Consider the following 19,477-nt stretch of genomic DNA (forward strand, 5'->3'; position numbering starts at 1 on the left):
GACATCCCTGCTATACGTACGATTGAAAGCACCAGAACAGCGCTGCCAAATCTTGTGGAGATTGTTTTTCATCTAGAGAATATAGGTAATGTGTCCTTAAAGCCAAGAAAAACGTCTCCAAGAGCTGATCTGATGCCAAAATGTGATTTTACTTAAGTATTATATAAATATTGATGAAAGCAATTGCAAAGCTTACCCTGTAGGCTGCGCTTTAAGGTAAAATAGGAAGGTAGATGAAAAAAAGATTAGTGTAGATGTTTCCATGCTGTCCTTGTGTGCAGGTGCTTGCGACAGACAGAAACCCGGGGATCGAGTATGAGTACTGGTTGCCACCGGACCAATACGCCCTCCACCATGGGAGGAGGAGTCCACTGCGTCAAGCTCACCACACTGCCAACTACCTCCCCTGGGTTCAACCAGCCACTGCAACCACCTTTACCGCCACCACCACCCGGGCTCCTCCTGTCACCACTCGACCCCACTGGTGTAAGTCCTTCCTCGAGCTCCATTAAATCACACTTAAGTATATTGATAGACAAAAGCATAAATTCAAAGGGATAATTCTTTGTTCACAAATCCGTCAAAATTTGTGTTAGTGAGCACTTCTCCTTTGCCGAGATAATCCATCCACCTCACAGCAACAATAGAACAATATTTGAGAGAAATAGGGCTTTTGTGTACATAGAGAAAGTCTTAGATCTTTTGAGTTCAGCTCATGATGAATGTGGGCAAAAACAAAAGTGTTGCGTTTATAATTTTGTTCAGTGTATTTGATTGTCTAACACAGCACCTTGCTAGATGAAGTCGTATTGTGTTACAGAAAAGTTGAGCCTTCTGGAGGTGCTAATGGAGTGGCCTAATGAAATTAAGGAGATGGCTGTGTTTTATGCAGCACTAATTTCTGTTTAAACAATGCCTTTGGGTCATTCCCAACTCCAATGGAGTTTTGACTCAGATGAGTAGATAACTTAATAACGTATTACTTTTACTAACATATTAACTTATTACTTATTAACTTAGAATTATCCCTTTGAATTTATGCTTTCTCGGCAAAGGAGAAGTGCTCACTGACACAGATTTTGACGGATTTGTGAACAATATTTGAGAGAAATAGGGCTTTTGTGTACATAGAGAAAGTCTTAGATCTTTTGAGTTCAGCTCATGACGAATGTGGGCAAAAACAAAAGTGTTGCTTTTTTAATTTTGTTCAGTGTACATGCAGGCATACATTTCTGGTAAATTACTTAAATGCACATTTAGCCCGGTAGTTTCTCAGTGTTTCATCAAACCCCTGAAGCTAACGATGCCTCTGTTTAACAACTTAAAACTTTGTAGTGTTGTCCCTCATTTTTATCAGTAAGAATGACATTTTAGTCAGCAAGATCTAAGAACACATCAATTTCACTATAAATAGCCAGAATTATCCTTACTTGATTATCACCCAAAATGTCTTTTGTAAACATCCATCATAGTTTGATTTTAGGATTTAACTTTGACTAGCTTTGACCAGCTTATCGTAGTTGTATATGCACACACTTTTCCTTTGCAAGGACGGACCGTCACAGTAGCAAACAGTCCTCTGCCAGAACCTTGTTACTGTGGCAAATATTAGGAGGTAATCGGGAAAATACTGGAACCTTAGATACTGTGTAGAGCACTTAGATAATGCAACAGGACTTTAGAGTAATCTGATGGACATCTTATATCTGGAGCTATTCAAATATGCGTTATCATCAGCAATTTGGGAAAAGGCTGAGATAGAAAGTAACTTGTGTGTTTGGCTTCCCTACAGCCTTTAATGGGATTTCTGCTGACACAGGCTTACTAGATGATGACCGCTTTAATTTTGTTTAATTTTGAGTAAACAGCAGTGTAAGAGGAAAATATTAAGGTTGAGATTACGATAAGTGTGTTTTATTGACTGCACATGAGTGATATTACATATTTTAATTGGAGGGAGTATTAAAATTCAGTCTGGATTATCCTCACAGGTAGAGCAAACAAACTAAAAGGAGAATGATGGAAATGTCAATCAATCACGGTCTGTATATGCCTACAAAGTCCTGAGAGGAGGCGCAACCAGGCACATTAAGTCAAAACACCTGTGTGGTGGACAATGGGTTAAATAATAATCAATCTTCAGGTCACATTTGATTTAAAAGGGTTTATCTGCAGGCTGACCTGGTTGCTGAAGCTGAGGAATGTTGCTGGATTATCTCTCCTGATAAGCCTGCAGTACACATGTGCTGAATCTCTCCTCTATCCTTAAATACTCACAATCAAATGGAAATCTGCAAGCAGCCCGAAGAGATGTGCCTTCTGTCTGAATCTATCCAATGCTTTAATAAATCTAAGTAGCCTCTCTGGAAATATGTTCAAGCTGATTCATGCGAACAGAATCTGACTCGTGTTGTTGCCAGAAATAGTGTGTTGATTGATTGTGTTGGGCAACTAGGTGAACTTTCCAGTCGCATTCTTTTTCATGGTGAGCAGGACATAATGATGTTAGAATTATCTGAAAGTGTACGAATTTGTTTACAAAATGTGCTTCATAATTTACACACTACTGATGTTTCATTTGTATTAGACCCAGTTTATCCAAACAAAGAATTTCCCGTTTTCTCTGATCTGTTGTGCGACATTGTGAACTGAAGTGTGCTAGTATTTTCTTCAGTCTTTTACTGTTTATTTAAAAAAGGTAGTCTGAGTTACTCATTGGTACTAATGCATGGCCCTTAACTGAATCCAGAGTGTTGCAACTAACATTTTAAACCATACATTCAAATCCAGTACACAACATAAAATACATTTTTGCCATCTGGAATTGAAGAAGGCATTCTTCTACTTGATTCTGGTCCTGGTTCTACCACATTGGGTATGTGGCGTAAGTCAGAAATGTTCAAATCCAACACACAGGGGCTTTGAAATCGTTTCATTTAAATTAAACAAATTAATTTCATTACAGTTCACTTTGAAAAGATATGTGTATAAATAAACCATTGTTGACAACAGTGTGTGTGTGTTTTCAGTTTTAAGACCTGTGAAACCGCCGCGCCAATCTTCCCACCACAACCGCCACAGGAGCCCTCACCAGCCCATCCTGCCACGCCTGGAGCGGGAGGAGAACCACAGAAACCTCCTGCCTCAGCCCTCACCTGGAAGTATGTTCACCATTTTCCCCAACTCTACCCACCCCATCCCCCAAAAAGCTAACCATAACTCAGCCCAGCTACCCATGACCCAATAAACATTTAGTAATAAGTTTCGTCTTTGCACGTTCAGTAGAAAGACAAGTTCTTTAATGCTAGTTGATGCAATCTTGGACTTGACAACCAATGATGGTTTCATCATTTACAGTCCCACCCTCTCCTCAGCACTCCAGGGGCAATGAATGTGATGGTGAGACAGTGCTGGATAAATACTGAGCCTAACATTGATTTAAGATTAGATTTGGCTTATATCTCTTCAAACTGAAAGGTGTTTATGGAATAGTTATGAGTCACTGAAGTGCAAGAGGCCTACAAATAATGGTTTGAATGTTTATGATAACGTTGATCTATTTGATAAAAAGTGAAATTAAATGTGAGGGGCATCATTATGGAATCTGGCTTCAACTCAAAACCTCATCATCTGCATCGCTAATGTTCGGACGCATGGGTCAAAGTTTGCCTAAATGTACGCACATTTCCTCTTCAAGATTCTTTTTATAAATCCCAATTTACGCTTGCGAGTTGCCGTTTGTGTATACACAGCGGTTATTAAGAAAGCAAGCATGCATATTATGTGAAGATATTTTTAAGATCTTCTCACTTATGTCATGACTACATTTATGAGCTTGTTTCCGCTTGGTTTATTGTGCAGGGAATTGTGGGAAATGTCGGCGGGTTAAGGGTCGAAGGGAGCGGCAGAGACAGTATTGCCAGAAGGACTTTGGTGAGTCTGAACCATCGTATGCATTGTGCCACTTTGTGTTCTCTTTCCTCTCGCTCTCTCTCTCTCTCCCCCTTCTCCCCCTCTCTCAATCCAACCTGTCGAGGCAGATGGCTGCCCACCCTGAGTCTAGGTTCGGTTCGAGGTTTCTGCCTGGTAAAAGGGAGTTTTTCCTTGTCATTGTCACCAAATGCTTGCTCATGGTGGGAATTTGCTAGGTCTCTATAAATAATATTAGCGTACAGTGTAGACCTGTTCTGTCAGAAAAGTGTAATGTTATGAATTGGCACTATATAAACAGAAATTTCATTGAATCTTGTAGCTTTGCTGTTTTTATATAGCTTGTGTGCTAACTTTAACATATAAATGAAAATCTTTTTATCAAACTATGTTTCCTGTTAGTTTTCCGGGGCAAAGTCCTTGGGAAGCTGTACAGAGGTGAGGAGACGCGTTATGACGTCCAGATCATCCACACCTACCGGAATAGCTTCCGCCTAGAGCACCGGGAGTTCTTGTGGGTTCCTAATGTGTGTGACTGCCCCCACCTAGAGGAGGGGAAACAGTATATACTGATGGTGCGTCGTCACATTAACTATGAGCACACGTTAAACCGCATCCTGATGGAGGAGGAGAGCTACGTGGTGCCGTACAGACCCAGAGAGGACGAACTGCTGCGACCGCTCGAAAGACTCTGCAGCAACAGAGGACCCAAACAGCCAGGAGAACTGAGGGGATGAGTGTAGAGACCACCCACTGCGTGAGTATGTGGGCGTCAGAGAATGAAGCTCATACTGAAGCTTTATTCACTTCCACTGTTTTAGTTCTGGACCTTCGCAACATCGTCAGACTCCATGTGATCCATGTGATGGTCTGATGGATTCCAGAGTGGCGTCACTGGAGAAAAATGACAGTTGGATAGTCGACAGACAGTTTCAGCCTCATTTGAAACTCTCCACCAAAACCAAAATGACTACCAGCTTACTGTACCACATAGAGCACTTTAGGTGGATGCTTGCGCCCACCTTTAAACACATACCAAAGAGAAGAACACTGACTGAAATGGCCTTTTTGTTATTGCTGTTTTTCCACAGCTATCACCGTTTTTATATTATTGTATTTTTGTGTGAATAAAATGAGGAAAATCCACCTCAAAACTTTAAACAGCTACTTAAATCCCATTGAACACCATTCTGACTTTGTTTCCTGCTTGTTTCTGGTTATTCATTGCCCCAAATATTTACAGCAGCTCAGTAGAGTTGGTGTAGCAGCGAATGTTTTAGTTATCTAAAATTTTGGGTTAATGAGTGAGACCATCTTTCTGGAGCTGCCATAACATAACTGATGGCCATTACATAAACCTAAAGACCGAAAGACTCCAGTGTCTCTATGTTAAGGAACATTGAGGATATCATTGAAAATGGGAATTTTCAGCAACATTTCAGATACTCCTCCCACGTCTCTTTCTCCACTATGCAATGAAGATTCTAACTTTAACAATTTTAAATGACATTTTAACATACATATCTCTCCTATCACCCATCATTATCTGTCCTGCAGTTAAATACAAGTTCTGTACTTGTGGTTCTTGAAGGGCATCTTAGAAAAGCAGAATTTAACAGTGAAAACATTGATTTACCCCTGATTATGCAATCAGGATTTAGAGGTGGATTTTTCTTTTAGATTTCACTCACGATATAGTAACAACATATTGCTTGACAATGTATTTATGTATAAAAAATAAGCTTAAACCATAACACATTACTTGTGTGTCACTTGTTTAACGTCTTTCACACATGTCTGTGTTGCTTTTTTGTGGTATTAATTTTTTTTTTTTTACAGTGTGTTAAATCAGGTCTACTTTAAGTGAAAGAGATTATTAAATATACTGTATTTTACTGTGTGGCACGGATTAGCTACAAATATACTAAAGTTTAATTTTACTATAAATGTTAAAAAAAACTACTTTATTAGTCAGTTAACTTCTGTGCCTTGTGTTATGCATTTGAAATATAACATTTTCTCTCAAACCTCATCTGCATGTGCCAAAAGAATTTCTTTGCACATTTGTCCATAGAGTGTAAAAAGATAATGACCCACATTTCTTAATGTAAAGTGATTGTAAGTGTTCACAATATGCTATTTTACAATTTATCACACAGCACACAGTTTAACAAACCAGACATGAAAACAGCAGCATTTGTAAGAAAACAATGTATTTACAAAATATTTCACATCTACAACAACGGACACACTACATTGTGTGAGTGTGTGTGTGTGTATATATATATATATATGAACCAGATTTCTGTTCATTAACTGTAGGAAAAGTCCTCACAGACACTCGGCTCAGTATTCCTTCTGTAAAGGGGAGCACTGTAGAAACCAGTTCCAGGTTTCCAAATATAAACGTGAACATCTGAGGAACAGGGGGGCTATTTTTTAACACAGTTAACCTTAGCGTTTTGCAGACATGACTACTTCATCTGAAGGCATGAGACAGAAAGCTTCTATCCCTTCTGGAAGTAAGCTTTAGTTTTGAGCACTCTTGGTTAAAATAGAGTGACATAAACAAAATGTAAACAAGCATCAATCCTGTCTGGCCATTATTAATGACTTTAGAAGTGAATGATGTGCTGTAAAGCAACATAAAGCAAGCATGCGACTTGTTCTTGATTGTAGGTCAAATGCGAAGTATTTTTGCCACAATTTAAGAAAACTCTTGTGCTGAACTTTGAAGAACATCATACATTTCTGTTTAGCTGCCTCGCGCTGTCAGACCTTCTGTCACTAAGCATTTAAAATTAATCTTGTGAAAAGATGCAGAGAAAATACTGAGGAAGAGGATCTGTTCTTCCCGGCATCCTGGACACTTTAGGTTTTATTTTAACACATGAACAAATCTTTCTTTGGCTTTGGCTGGAAATAAGAACCAATCTTTAAGCTGCCTAATTGACAGGTATACGAGATGAACTTCATAATTTAATATAAAAGGATGCAATTAAATTTGTTCTGTATGTACATTTTCTGGTTTGTAACTGTTAGCACTAAATGAAATAAAGTTCATGCAATTATTCTATGTAACTACAGCGTGACTTCCATTCACTGTAATTTCAGCGGCGATTTCAAAATGGGATTTCGGCTAATTTGCTGCAGCAATATGTTCATTATTACAAGTCCTAAATAATAGTTTGACATTTTGGGATATGCACGTATTCACTTTCTCGACTAGAGTTAGCTGAGAAGAATGACACCACTCTCATATATGCACATTAATCGGGCTATATCAGGTAGTCAATTAGCTTTAGTTTAGCATAAAGACTGGAAACGATACAGTTAGCCTGGCACTGCTCAGAACTAAAGCCCCACCTCTAAAGCTCACTAATTAACATGCTATATCTTGTTTGCTTAATCTGTACACAAACAGAAATGTAAAACTTTGTTGTCTTGATTCTACGGAGAGTTATTCCCCTCCAGGCGCAGTGTATTTCTTAAAATGTTGAAAAACATTTTTAAGGCTTGTACTGTAACTAGTAGGTAACCAGATTTGATTCTTGAAGTTGAACTGGCTGGATGATCGGCCTGAATGTTATGTTCATTTCTTTCATAGTTGTTGTTTCAGTTTTTACTGTGTAATGCAATCGGCCCTTGTAATCAACTGAAATGAAGTTACACAGTTGTCTTTTTCCAACTGTGAGAAAGATTTGTGTATAGATTTGTAAAAATTTTAGCAAAACCATTGACTACCTGTCTAAGATCAGAGAACTAACCGCTTTCTCTTTTAGGGGAGATTCTTTTATATAAAAAAAAAAAAAAACATTCTTGGGACATGTGCCTCTGTAGCAATACTACAGCACGTATTATCTAGAATTTCTCCTCTGGTATGCTATTATAAGTCTAAATACAGCCACAAGTGTAAAATAATACTTAACTAAAGAGTAAAAATTCATAAATGTGTCCATCTTTACACCTACTTACTGTATTGTACTGTATTTCCACATTATACAGAGTGCAGTTCACCCTTTCTGATCCCTTTGGCAATTCATTCTGTACGTGTGTTTCCAAACCAGAATCAAGTCCCTGTTATGGTTTAATTTCATGGTGTCCAGCCTGTGACAGCAGGACTTTTTCCAGTTCTTCATATACAGTATCAACAGAGCACTGGGCACTGAGTCCTCTGATTGGTCCTCACAGCACTGTGAGTCTTTGACCCCTGACCCCTGTGACCTCCATTCCTGAAACTCCCCTCCTGTGGGGCACCGCAGGGCGGCTCGGAGTCATCTGACCTCTTGTGCACAGTGCGCCCTGTCCGCCTCCCTCCTGCCTGGCCCCTCACAGAGAGTGTCAGACGCTGACAGAGACATGGCGGGAGGACCCTGAGCGGCGTTTGATGCGTGAGCGGCGAGGTCTGGATTCAGACTGACAGCTACACAGAGGGCCCAGCAGCAGCCAGAGGTAGAGGATCACACAGGCCCAGCAGGACGACATCTTCACCCAGAAGGTAGACCAGCTGCCGTGGGTGAAGGTGGTCTCCAACACTGCTGACTCGTAGCTGAAGGGGGACAACACAGTTTAACTCCATGCTCCAAATAAACACCAGGAACTGGTCAAAAATTATTAGGATGAGGGGAAGTAAACACTAACACCCTTCCCACAGTAGCTCAAAGTAACCGAACAACTAAAAGTGCAAAAAGAATTTCAAATAACATGCTCCAATATTTAAACCTTAATATATTAATGGAACAATTATTGTCATATAGCCACCAAATCGCACAAAGTGGAACTAACAATTGCCAAAACAATGGCAAACATAACAAAACTATGTGTCCCGTTTACCACAGTGTAGGCGGGAGCTGCTATTGGATTGTTCTCCGGGAGAATAACAAAAATAACAAAATATGAATGAGAAACTGTCTGTGTTTAGTTGAAAACAATAAGTGTACTGAATAGGAAACTAGGAAACAGAAATACTTTATTGAACCCTGAGGGGAAATTCTTGGGGTAACTGTGGTGAACTAACCTGAACCAGTTAGTGAGGGTCATCATGACGTACAGCGATGCCAAGAAAAAGACAAAATGGAAGAAGAAGTAGCTGTAAGCTACTCTCAGGGTCTCGTTGTGAATGACCTTCTGACAGCCTTTGTTCTCGTCGTCAATCACAAATTCCTCCTCAGCTAAAAAATAAAACACATTTACAGCTAAGTGAGAATTTCTCTCATCAAAGCAAGCTGCAGCAAACTCTACTACAACCACAAATACTTTAGAAAATTACCAAAAAAGTTTACTTGGTCAGCCCGTATACACTGGAGTGATCAAAACCAAACATGGCTGACTTTAGCGACTATGTATGTTGATGCATGTTGAGAACACTTACAGACTTCTATTCTTCTGCTACACATGTTGAGGGTTCTCATGTAAAAATGTACCCAGGCTTAATTTTTCTCCCATAAAAGTTGAAGTTCCATTAATGGCCACCAGACGCTGGCTCATTTATTTCACCAAATTATGTTATGGTTGCAGCAACAAAATAATTTTTTTTTGTAATGTGTCTTGGTTATATACAAAAAAATTAAAAATGCTATTTAATTATAGACACCCTGTTTGTCCAGTCAAAGATAAAACCTTTTGATTTCTTTTGATGCTGACTTTTCTCCTGGTCTTGTTTAATTGAATTGCAGACAGATAAGATCTAGCAACAGGTCTTTGCAAACCAAGTGAGTTAATGTGAAGTTAAAACTTGTACATCACGATAATGGAAATCAAAGCTAAGCTTGCCAGGAAACTAAGCTTCATGCTTTGTGCCATAAAGCAAACTGATGTCCCACCAAATACCAACTGAATGCAGAACTTTGTTGATCCTGGAGCCCCTTCTTGTCTTACTTCCATCTTAGTATTACTGAATGAATGTCTTACTGGTGTAAAAACACAACACAAAGCACCTTTCAGGAAACAATTATGTAATGTGAACTGCATCATTACCAACCTTCCTCTTCCTCGGGGCAGCAGAAGCAGCAGGTGGCTTTCTGGAACTCATAGCGGTAAACTTTGATCATCCAAAATGGACCGAACACCTCTGCCAGGTAGGAAGCTTCGTTGCTGGGGGGGAAATTAGATTCTTACTTTTTGAGATGTTTTTGTTATTGTACTATTTCATTTCATGAAATTTATGTTTCTGTAATTTATGATTGAAGTGGATTTTATATGATGTATTATGTGACATTTCTGTGCATACTCATTGTGGTGAAAGATAAAGAGTGTACTCACCATGCAAAGAGGACACAACAGTACATGATGGCAGCTCCAATTATGGCCACCGCGTTGCCTTCATTCTGGATGTCATCTTGTCCCACACTGGGGTAACAGACGGTCATGTTCATGCCCTGATAAACCACTGACACAGAGAGGAACACAGCACGTTAAGTTTCATCTCTGGATCGTTCAGGGAAAATGTCCCTTTTGGTTTATCTGTCAGTTTGTCGCTGGTTTATACGTCTCTTTCTCAGCAACAGTTAGTGCAACATTAGTGTTGCTTTCAAAAGTAAAACCAGCAGAAAATTTACAACACAAATAGACATACAGTCTATTTTACTGTATAACAGAATCGCTGAACTGAAACAAGAAATACGATGATAATATGATCATATTTTACTGACTCTGAAAAAACTCCAGTGTGAATATACATGAACACGGCAACTTAATTTCTACAGACATTTAAAAATGTACAAGACAAACCTCATATAGCATCACTGCTCTATGTAGTCCTTACGGAAAACATGAGTTTTATACATAAATGTACAATTCTGTGCAAAAACTAAAAGAGGAAAGTTCTGCGACCCATAGCAACTTTCAAGTTCATCAGGTATTTGGCAGGAGCCACATCTTCTGTAAATGTAAACATAATTTTCATTTCAAACTAGAAAGAGTAGCTCAAAGTAAAGACGGAGTGAATGTGCAGGTGAGCGCGAGATGAAACAGTTGTTCTTGATAAGTTGAAGAAGAAGCTAAATTAAAGATAAATCTGAGGATGAATTTGTATGGCACAATTTATAATCAAAATGCAGCTGTTTGATTTGAAATGTGATATTTTAACTATTCCAGTTTTTCCTATTTAAATGTAAACCTATGTGACCTTTAAACTACAAATTATACACAGTAAACATCACGCTGAATTTCAAAATAACCCTCTAAAAATATCTCTTCAAAATATGTTAAAGTATTCACTTCATGTGTACTATAGCAGTTGTGGAGAGATGACAGGAAAAGAGGGAGAGGGAGATGCAACAAGGGTCCTTAGTTGGATTCAAACCAGAGACATTGTGGTTTATGGTTAGCATCTTAACCCCTAGCCCCTGGGGGCCCCTGGGGGCCCCTGGTACAAGAAATGCAAAGTATGTAATCTAAATGAAGTCTTTTGTACTTTTACTCACAACAGTAGTCAGTTTAGTAAATAAAAAGAATAGCCAGCTTTTTTGCTTTTTAATGCTGGCACCACAGTAAAAAGGTGCCACAAAGGTCACATGTTGTGTCACTTTCTCCATTCTTTCTCCTTTGTTTTGTGTTCTGGGAAATTCCTTTCTTTCTTGTAAAAGGGGTCTCAGCTGCACTTTCCCTTGTGGGACTCTCCACTATAGACTCACCCTCTCGCTAGGGTGAACACAGAGCATCCACGAATATGTACTGTATGCTCACAGATGCACATGTATGTGCACAGGCTCTAACTCCCAAACACACAAAAACACACACACACACACAAACACATTCACACAGAAAACCAGCAAATCTCCAAAGGGTTATTTCAGCTGGATTCCTGAGAGAAGTTTTGTACACATCCTTGTACTTGTAGTTGTGAGGACCCTCACTGACATAATGCCTGCAATGGACCCCTACCTTAACAATCGCAACAAAAATGCCTGCTCTAACCCTTAGCTTAACCCTAACCTAAACCTTATTCTACCCCAACCCTTAAAACCAAGTCTTAACCTTCAAACATCTGAAATTGTGAGGACTAGCCAAAATGTCCTCACTTTCCATCTTGTTCAAATCTTGTTCACCATTTAGTAATTGCAAACACACACACAAACACACACACACACACACACACACACACACACAGTCACTCTAGTCAAGAGTTGTTAAGGGAGAGAGAACATGTCCTGAGTTCTCTTTTCAATTTGCACTCCAGACTAATTCTTCCTCTCAGAAACACAAGGATTACTGTGTTTGACTGTGTGTGTGTATGTCATGGTGAGGTCATAGAGCAGAATAAGCCTTCTGGGGACAGACCAGGGCAGGGAAACAAAGACCTAAAGAGACAGTAACGAAGTTGGATCTCTTTGTCTATCACACACAACCCTGGAGATGATACCATTACAGGTAATGAACCCCTGAATTAAAGCAACTGAGAAAGGAAACTTAGCAACAGTAGGTGGAAATTAAATATTGCAGAGCGTGTTAAGTTTGAGAGAGAGTGTGTGTGTGTGTGTGTGTGTGTCTGTGTCTGTGTGTGGATTTGTGAGCGGTTCACAGTCTGCGGTGAAAAGGTGTTTTTGTAACAGACGGAGTGCATATTTTCTCAACAAGTTACTACAGTACCAGCACTGCCCCGGGACTCTTACACACACCTACTGTACACAGTCATACTGTACACTCACACACACAGAAAGCCTTAAGGACAACAGCATGTTAAATACAAAGGAAATCAGGAGAAGTTGCTGAAACGTTCAAGATGCAATAGTGCCGGAGAGGAAAGGAAGACTCCACACTCCAGCACTAAGTGGGCCCTTGTAGGCTTGTAAGGTGGATCTGAAAAGTCTGTAACTTTAGCAACTTTAGTTAGCTTTAATACACAGCATTTACAATTCCAACAGCAATAGTTTGGCAGGAACAAATCAAAATGTCCACAGACACTTCTCAAGTGAGATATATATATATATATATATATATCATAAAGGGGGGTTTACTGACTGTGCTGTGGCTACATTACATGTATGATGTCCATTTTCTGCAACTAAATTTGTCGCTTTACCTCTTCTCTGCTTTATGATTGTTGAACATTGCAATATTTGACAGAAAGTATAGCCCTTCCTCTTTAAATCTAAGACAGATACCAACACCTGATGAATCAATCAGCTATTGTAGCAGGTGGAAATATCCGCCCATGCCAACAAAATCTAAGTTCGGCCAAGTATCAGCAAGAATAACAATACACCACGAGGAACACTGTAAACATCTATCAACTGTGTTGTGTGTTTTTTCTTTAACCTCTGATGTTATTCAACCTTTCCTCAGCTGTATAAAACCGACCGATGGATAATTCATTACTGACAGATCTAAACAACGTGCATTCTATCTGTTCAACAGGACGAGCTGTGTGACAACACAGTACGTAATGATGCTGCCAGTATTCCTGTGTTATTATGTTGTCAATGGATCCATGAGGAATGTGAAACAAATATCCTCCAGTCTGCTCTCACCACAGGCCACCAACCCAGCAGGCAGCGTGTCAGAGCACATCTCATCCCAGATTATCGTTGTGTGTACGTCTATATTTGTGTACCATTAAGATGTAAACCCTGGATAAGACAGGGGCCTCTGACAAGCCTCTGCACTAATGTCTCAGTCATGTGGAGGCTCTTTGTCTTACTTGGAGCCAACAGGTGAGTCATTATGAGGAAGGTAAAGGCACATTATGTTTACCATATGACTGTGTGTGGCGGTGGGGCTCTTCAGTGTTAAGTCTAAGCAGGACAAGATGATCAGGTACAGATGGATGTTGATCCTCAGCTTGTGCAAAAATGCAAAACGTTAAGCAGAAGCTAATATGAGTTATGCAGTAAAAGTCTTTTTAGTATCAATTTTGTTCCTATTTCCATTTTGCCGTTCCAGGAAACATTTGCTGTATCAAAACAAATAATACAAATATAGCTAGTACTAGGTAGTTGCTAACTTTATATCTTTTTGGCTCTGTGCAGGTAATGTACAGTGGTTTTAGAGCTTTTCCACTGCCTTCTAAGTCTGGAAATGATGACAAGTAAACCAAAACTTTAAAGTACCAGGCTATAAAACCAAAACAATGAGCTGAAAAATGTTAAAATGAGCAGCCTCTTTCACATAACACGCACAGTGGTCCCAATGACCCATTGTCCATATAAGGATTTTGATGCAAATGCAAGTTGCATCCTTTCATTTCCTGTACTATATGTTTCTATATTAATCAACATACAGAAAATAACCTTGAAAAGTGTGTTAATTTTAGATGTTTCTGTGTCAGTGTTAACTGTGGACAGAGACACAGTGTTCACTGTCTTAGGGGAGCTCCAGAGATCCGCCATTGTGCTTCTGCACTGGATCTGGTTAGTTAGCATACCTTTCTCTGGCGGGCGGCTGGACAGCGCAGAGAAAGTGAGGTACATGACGTAACAGCTGATGATGGAGGCTTGAAGGAGCCCTGACCGGGGCTGCTCTGCAGAGACGGAGAGAGGGAGAAAGTCAGGGTCAGAGTACATCCTGTAAAACTTCCAACCTCTGGACCTGGTGGTGAGATTGTTTTCTTAACGTCTGTATCTCCAATTTCAAGAATGAACTCTGAATGCCAAATTTACAAAATGTTTAAAATGAATTGCATTATCAAGCTGAAACAAGGCAGATTTTTCTTGTTTTAATTTTTTTGCATTTCCTGATAAGTCTACATTTGCAGATACAAGATGAATCAACAACAGTGATGTACTGTGTATTAATACAAAATCTTAATTTGCAAAGTAACAGGTATCTCCAGCCCACATGTCAACATGGTGGAGTAAAAACTTGTTTACTTTGGTTACTTTTGAATTACAGTCAAGGAAATTTGATTCCATAAATTCCTCCAAAATGGAAATACTCCTATAAAGGACATTACTTTAATAAATGTACTTAGTTACAGTTGCTTACAAAGGTGGAAGTATGTTTCAATAATAAAATCCAGACATGTGCAAACAAAGCAGGCCGGCAGTCGACATTTGGTTTTTAAAGGGAGAAATAATATTAGCTTACATCTAATTATTATCTGCAGCAGCACTGGTTTCAACGGGGGGATGTTTGCATAGCTGGAGATGGACTAAGTGTTATTTCACAGCTGAGAATCGATGACAGACATGCAAGAGTGTCTCATCAACTCACTCTGCTTCACGCACGGTGTGATGGCAATGAAGGACATGAGGCCGCAGAGTCCCAGGTTGATCCACAGCAGCACCTTGTTGAAGTGGCAGGCGATCGGGTGTGTGTAGTACTTGTACATGAAGGTGAAGGCCATGGTGGCGATAGTGTAGAAGAAGAGGGTGGCACACATCACGGCCAGATACCAACGCTTGTTCTCTGCTGCTCCGGTCAACCTGAGAGCAACACAGAGGACAGAGAAAAGGTTTCAGCTTCACATCCATTCTGCAAAGATGTTCTTTCTGCTTGGGTGCTGCATGTGTCACAGAGAAACACACCTGAAGTTTTAGAAAGTTTGATTTCACAAAAGCATGTGATAAAATTTAATAAATGTTGCCATAAATTTAGGATTTTTTTAAAATTCTTGGGGAATTCTCATTGTTTTCTCAGTTATTATTGCACTTGGTTGAATGAAAAACATCAGGCACCTTGTTGGATGCTTTAATAGTGCTTCATTCCAGAATGACAATTCATGTGCGCCTAATTGCTTCTTAAAGGCAACGTTAAAGCATCTTTCAAACTATTCTGATGGCAGAAGTTTGTGTTTGTAGAGAAATTATGAAATTAAAATGTAAATTGGTGCAGTCTATGCGATGCTGAGTCCCTGGGATAGGGGGCACTGGGAGTCTTCAAAGTCAGACATTTTAAAATCCACCAGGCTTTAATCTTGTATCAACTAAAGAAATTATAAAATATTATAAGTGCAACTGCACAAAGACCAGTGTTGTTATTTTTCTCACTGACAATGACACAGACACTAAAAAGCTGCTAAAAGACAGCACTGAATTTGAGTTGATGAGAGATAATGAGATAAATGCAGCTGGATTATGATGCACGTATGGTTAGGAGAAATAATTCACTGCTGCTTGTGACATTTTTATTTTTACATTTGCTTTCTTGGTGACATTTCCGCCTCCCTATATCTTCCCTGTCACTGTGAAGGAAATAAGAGGATTTTTGTGCGTCTGCCTTGGAAATGCTCCAGAATTAATAAATCCTCTTAGTTGTTGTAGCCACAACTCTTCCATGTCACAGCAGAGTTCAGAGGTGGCTGACAGAGACTGACCGCAAAACAGCAAAATCTGGACATTATAAATAACATCTGGGACAAGCTGGCTATCACATACAATAGTGAATTAGAGCCATAAAAAAGAAAAAAATGAAAGAGTTGGGGAGGGGGATAATATTCAGAGAAAAATCTCAGAATTTCCGTGATTAAAGAGGTAAATTTATGAGAAAAAAACAGCCACTGGAGACTTAAAGAAGAGCTGGGGCTTTCAGACAGTTGGGCAGATGTGAGGGACTGCAACAAAGCCACTGAAAAGCATGGGACACATCTTCATTCATTCATCTTCAGTCATTCATAAATGTCTGCATTTCATCCCCAATTTGTATGCTTTTAGTCTTTGAACAGAAGGAAGTATCTAATGACATTGGTTGGTGAAAGTAGCTTTGATGCACACCCTGCTTTTTTATAGACTACAGAGTCTTTAATAAGGACATCTGAAAGAATTATTTCTAGTAAATTTGTGAGTTTTTGGCGCTACAGAGCCGAATAGCTGAATATTCTTGCAATGCTGTAGGTGTGTGCCAATTTCTTTGGGTTTTTGAGTAAACCAAAGGCATCAAAAATGTGTCTGAAGGCTAAAAGAAATATTTACCAGTCCGACTATGGGTGCACTTTCGTGAGTTTTTAAGCATCCTAAAGGCCTTACACATGTGTTCAAATTAACACATGCAATCCACAATTGTTGACTTCCTGTTGGGCAAACTCTCTTCAAAGAAGTGAAATATGTTTTTTATGATGAGAGCAAGCATCCCACCAAATCTCATGAATATCAAAGCACCTTTATCTCAACCATAAAGTGCGTCAGGGGCGCTGTAAAGACCCTCGGCCATGCCAAAGCCCAATCACGGCAGAACTTTACTGATTTTTGTATCAACTAAAGTAGAATTAATAATAATTTCTCCAAAAACAATTGCATCTTCAGTGCCAGGGACCATCGGCACCTCGGTGCTCCTTGTGCTCCGGTCTTAAACAGAAACAAAGTTCCAGATTTTGGGATGAACGGGACAGATGTTGCTGAAGTCAGTCTGATTTACACAGCTCTGCTGGACAGAAGATGAGTCATCACCAGATGTGAACCAGGTTTGAGTCTGTATATGGTAAATATGTATTTATAAGAAGCTGGGTGGGACCTTAAATATTATATTATCACTGTCATATAAGAACCAAAAATGTCAACTTTTCGCAAGCAGTGAAACAACTCTGTTTAATTATTTTGAATTATGTTTGGCATTGTTTGCCTTTATATGACAGCGTACAGTAAAAACAGCACAGGAAGGGTTATGGGAGGCAGACAGCTGGGGTACAGCAACAAAGCTCCCGTGCCAGATACAAACTGGAGACGCTACGGTTCATCGCCCCTATGCTCCAACTCCAATAGTTAATTTAGTCTAAGAAGTAGGTTAATTTTCTAACCCCGTAACACAATGTTAAAATCATTGGATTTGATTTACAGGATTCTTACATCAATTGGCCAAAAATACGTGGACACCTAAACATTAATCCCATTTGTGAGTATTAAACATCTCATTCCAAAAATGAGAGTATTAATCTACTGCTATGACAGACTCCACTTTTTTGGTTCCAGACTTTCCACTAGATGGCTGCAAAACTGAGAAAACTATTTCTTTGTGGACCTGGCTGTGTGAACTTGGACACTTTGGAATCGGGCACACACAAACACAAACAGCTGGCACTAACACTAATGTCTAAAATATCATTGTATGCTGTAAGATTTCCTTTAATTGAAACTGTGGAGCTGAGACCAAAACCAGGACAAACAGCATTTTAAAATTACAATTTTACAATTACAGTTTTAAGGAAATGTCCTGTGTCATGATTCATATCACAATTTAAACGTATGTACACAGTGATAAAATATTTTAAGTATAAGACCCTCTGTCTCACCAGTTCTTGTTCCAGGTGTGTGCAAAAGCTGTGATGAGGATGAGTTGGATGAGGATGAAGGCAAATCCTCCCACCACACCAACATAATGCCAAGCTGAGGGAGAGAGGAAGAGAAAAAGAAGAACCATGATCCATATAGTTTGATTTATTTCAGGGAAGTGAGAGGGGGAGAGGCAAACAGAGAGAAAGAAATAAAGAGAGCAAGTTGTAAATCACAACTCAGTGCTGATATCAGGCATGTATCACCATCAGATTTATTGTTCCCAGACAAAGTGAAATCAAGCTTCAGGCATTTATGGTCCAGTTATTCACAGGAGTGAGTCAACCTGAGGAGTGTTATCATGAGCTGGTCTCTGCTGCCCTCTAGCAGGATTCAGAAGGAGTTCAACTAACACCATTGTCAATGTCAGATTCATTCTCAGTATGAATTCATTTTCAGATGAATCCCTGCAGACTGACAGGAAACTTCTCACCATGCAGGAAGGACTCTGTTGGGATGAAGAAGGCAGCCGTGCACATCCCGAGCAGGGTGATGAACTTCAGGAACCAGAAGCTGTCGGTCAACACAAGGAGAGACAACTCAAACACATAAAAAACAGAATTTTAAACCTCAAGAGTAAAACTTAAACTGGCATTATCTGTTTTTGTAATTCACATTAACTTAGAAGTTTTTCTTTAATTATTTTGTTTTGCTTGTTCCTTCCGCACACATAACTCTGTGGGTAACAAATAATTTAAATCAAAACAATTGCACATTTTTATCATTAAAGCATTGTACAAGTTCATTTGCATGTTTTAGCCCAAATTATGTATTATTTACCTTTAACTAACCTCTTTCCTTGTGCTGTAGGATGAAAATATTATATTTTCAAAATGGCAATTTTTGCCAAAACAGAACTAAGGAGAACAGACTTTTCTTTTGAGAAGTGCTAAAATGATTAGTCAATTAGTCAATCAGCAAAGAAACAGAAAATATCACTTAATTTAACATGTCAAACAACAACAAATGTAAATAAAAATTTGGCAGATTAATCAATGATAAAATGTTTTACTGAGCTTTGTGTATTGCAACGTGACTGATTTTGATCAAAATTAATAATAAATCTCTATAATCCCATTTACGGAGTGATCAAGTTTGCACATAACAACAGCCCTTGTGTAAAAGTAAATTTAGCCTCAATCTCCTGACAAACTGTCCATGTCCACCTCTATGTTAATGTGATTCTATCTGGCCTTAAGGTGGACATGGTTTCAGCAGGGCACTGGGTCATTACTTGACCCCCCTACACTTCATTAAGAGCTGTAACCTTTGCCAAAGACCCTGAAACCTTTCCCCATGCGCACATTTAAGACTCTGTGAGTAGATTTATACCAGAGGACCATCAA

The 19,477-nt window shown here is 39.3% G+C and overlaps 2 protein-coding genes across 3 annotated transcripts in view; one reads left to right on the plus strand and one right to left on the minus strand.

Moving 5' to 3' along the window:
* Positions 1–7,011, plus strand: part of adamtsl5 (ADAMTS like 5) — a 32,505-nt gene extending 25,494 nt beyond the window's left edge. Inside the window, exons 11-13 of the mRNA XM_046032336.1 lie at positions 3,030–3,161; positions 3,862–3,933; positions 4,333–7,011. Of these exons, the coding sequence (XP_045888292.1) occupies positions 3,030–3,161; positions 3,862–3,933; positions 4,333–4,667 (539 nt within the window). The 3' untranslated portion in view covers positions 4,668–7,011. The remainder of the gene's footprint in view (positions 1–3,029; positions 3,162–3,861; positions 3,934–4,332) is intronic.
* serinc4 (serine incorporator 4) overlaps positions 6,070–19,477 on the minus strand; it is a 28,414-nt gene continuing 15,006 nt past the window's right edge. For both annotated transcript variants that reach the window (XM_046032338.1, XM_046032337.1), the window contains exons 4-11: positions 18,565–18,644; positions 18,092–18,185; positions 15,082–15,293; positions 14,294–14,389; positions 10,192–10,318; positions 9,911–10,023; positions 8,948–9,101; positions 6,070–8,479 (exon numbers count right to left, since the gene is read on the minus strand). In XM_046032338.1, coding sequence (XP_045888294.1) covers positions 8,272–8,479; positions 8,948–9,101; positions 9,911–10,023; positions 10,192–10,318; positions 14,294–14,389; positions 15,082–15,293; positions 18,092–18,185; positions 18,565–18,644 — 1,084 coding nt within the window. In that variant the 3' untranslated portion in view covers positions 6,070–8,271. The remainder of the gene's footprint in view (positions 8,480–8,947; positions 9,102–9,910; positions 10,024–10,191; positions 10,319–14,293; positions 14,390–15,081; positions 15,294–18,091; positions 18,186–18,564; positions 18,645–19,477) is intronic.

This window comes from Micropterus dolomieu, linkage group LG20 (genome assembly GCF_021292245.1).
Source record: "Micropterus dolomieu isolate WLL.071019.BEF.003 ecotype Adirondacks linkage group LG20, ASM2129224v1, whole genome shotgun sequence".
Classification (NCBI taxonomy): Eukaryota; Metazoa; Chordata; class Actinopteri; order Centrarchiformes; family Centrarchidae; genus Micropterus; species Micropterus dolomieu.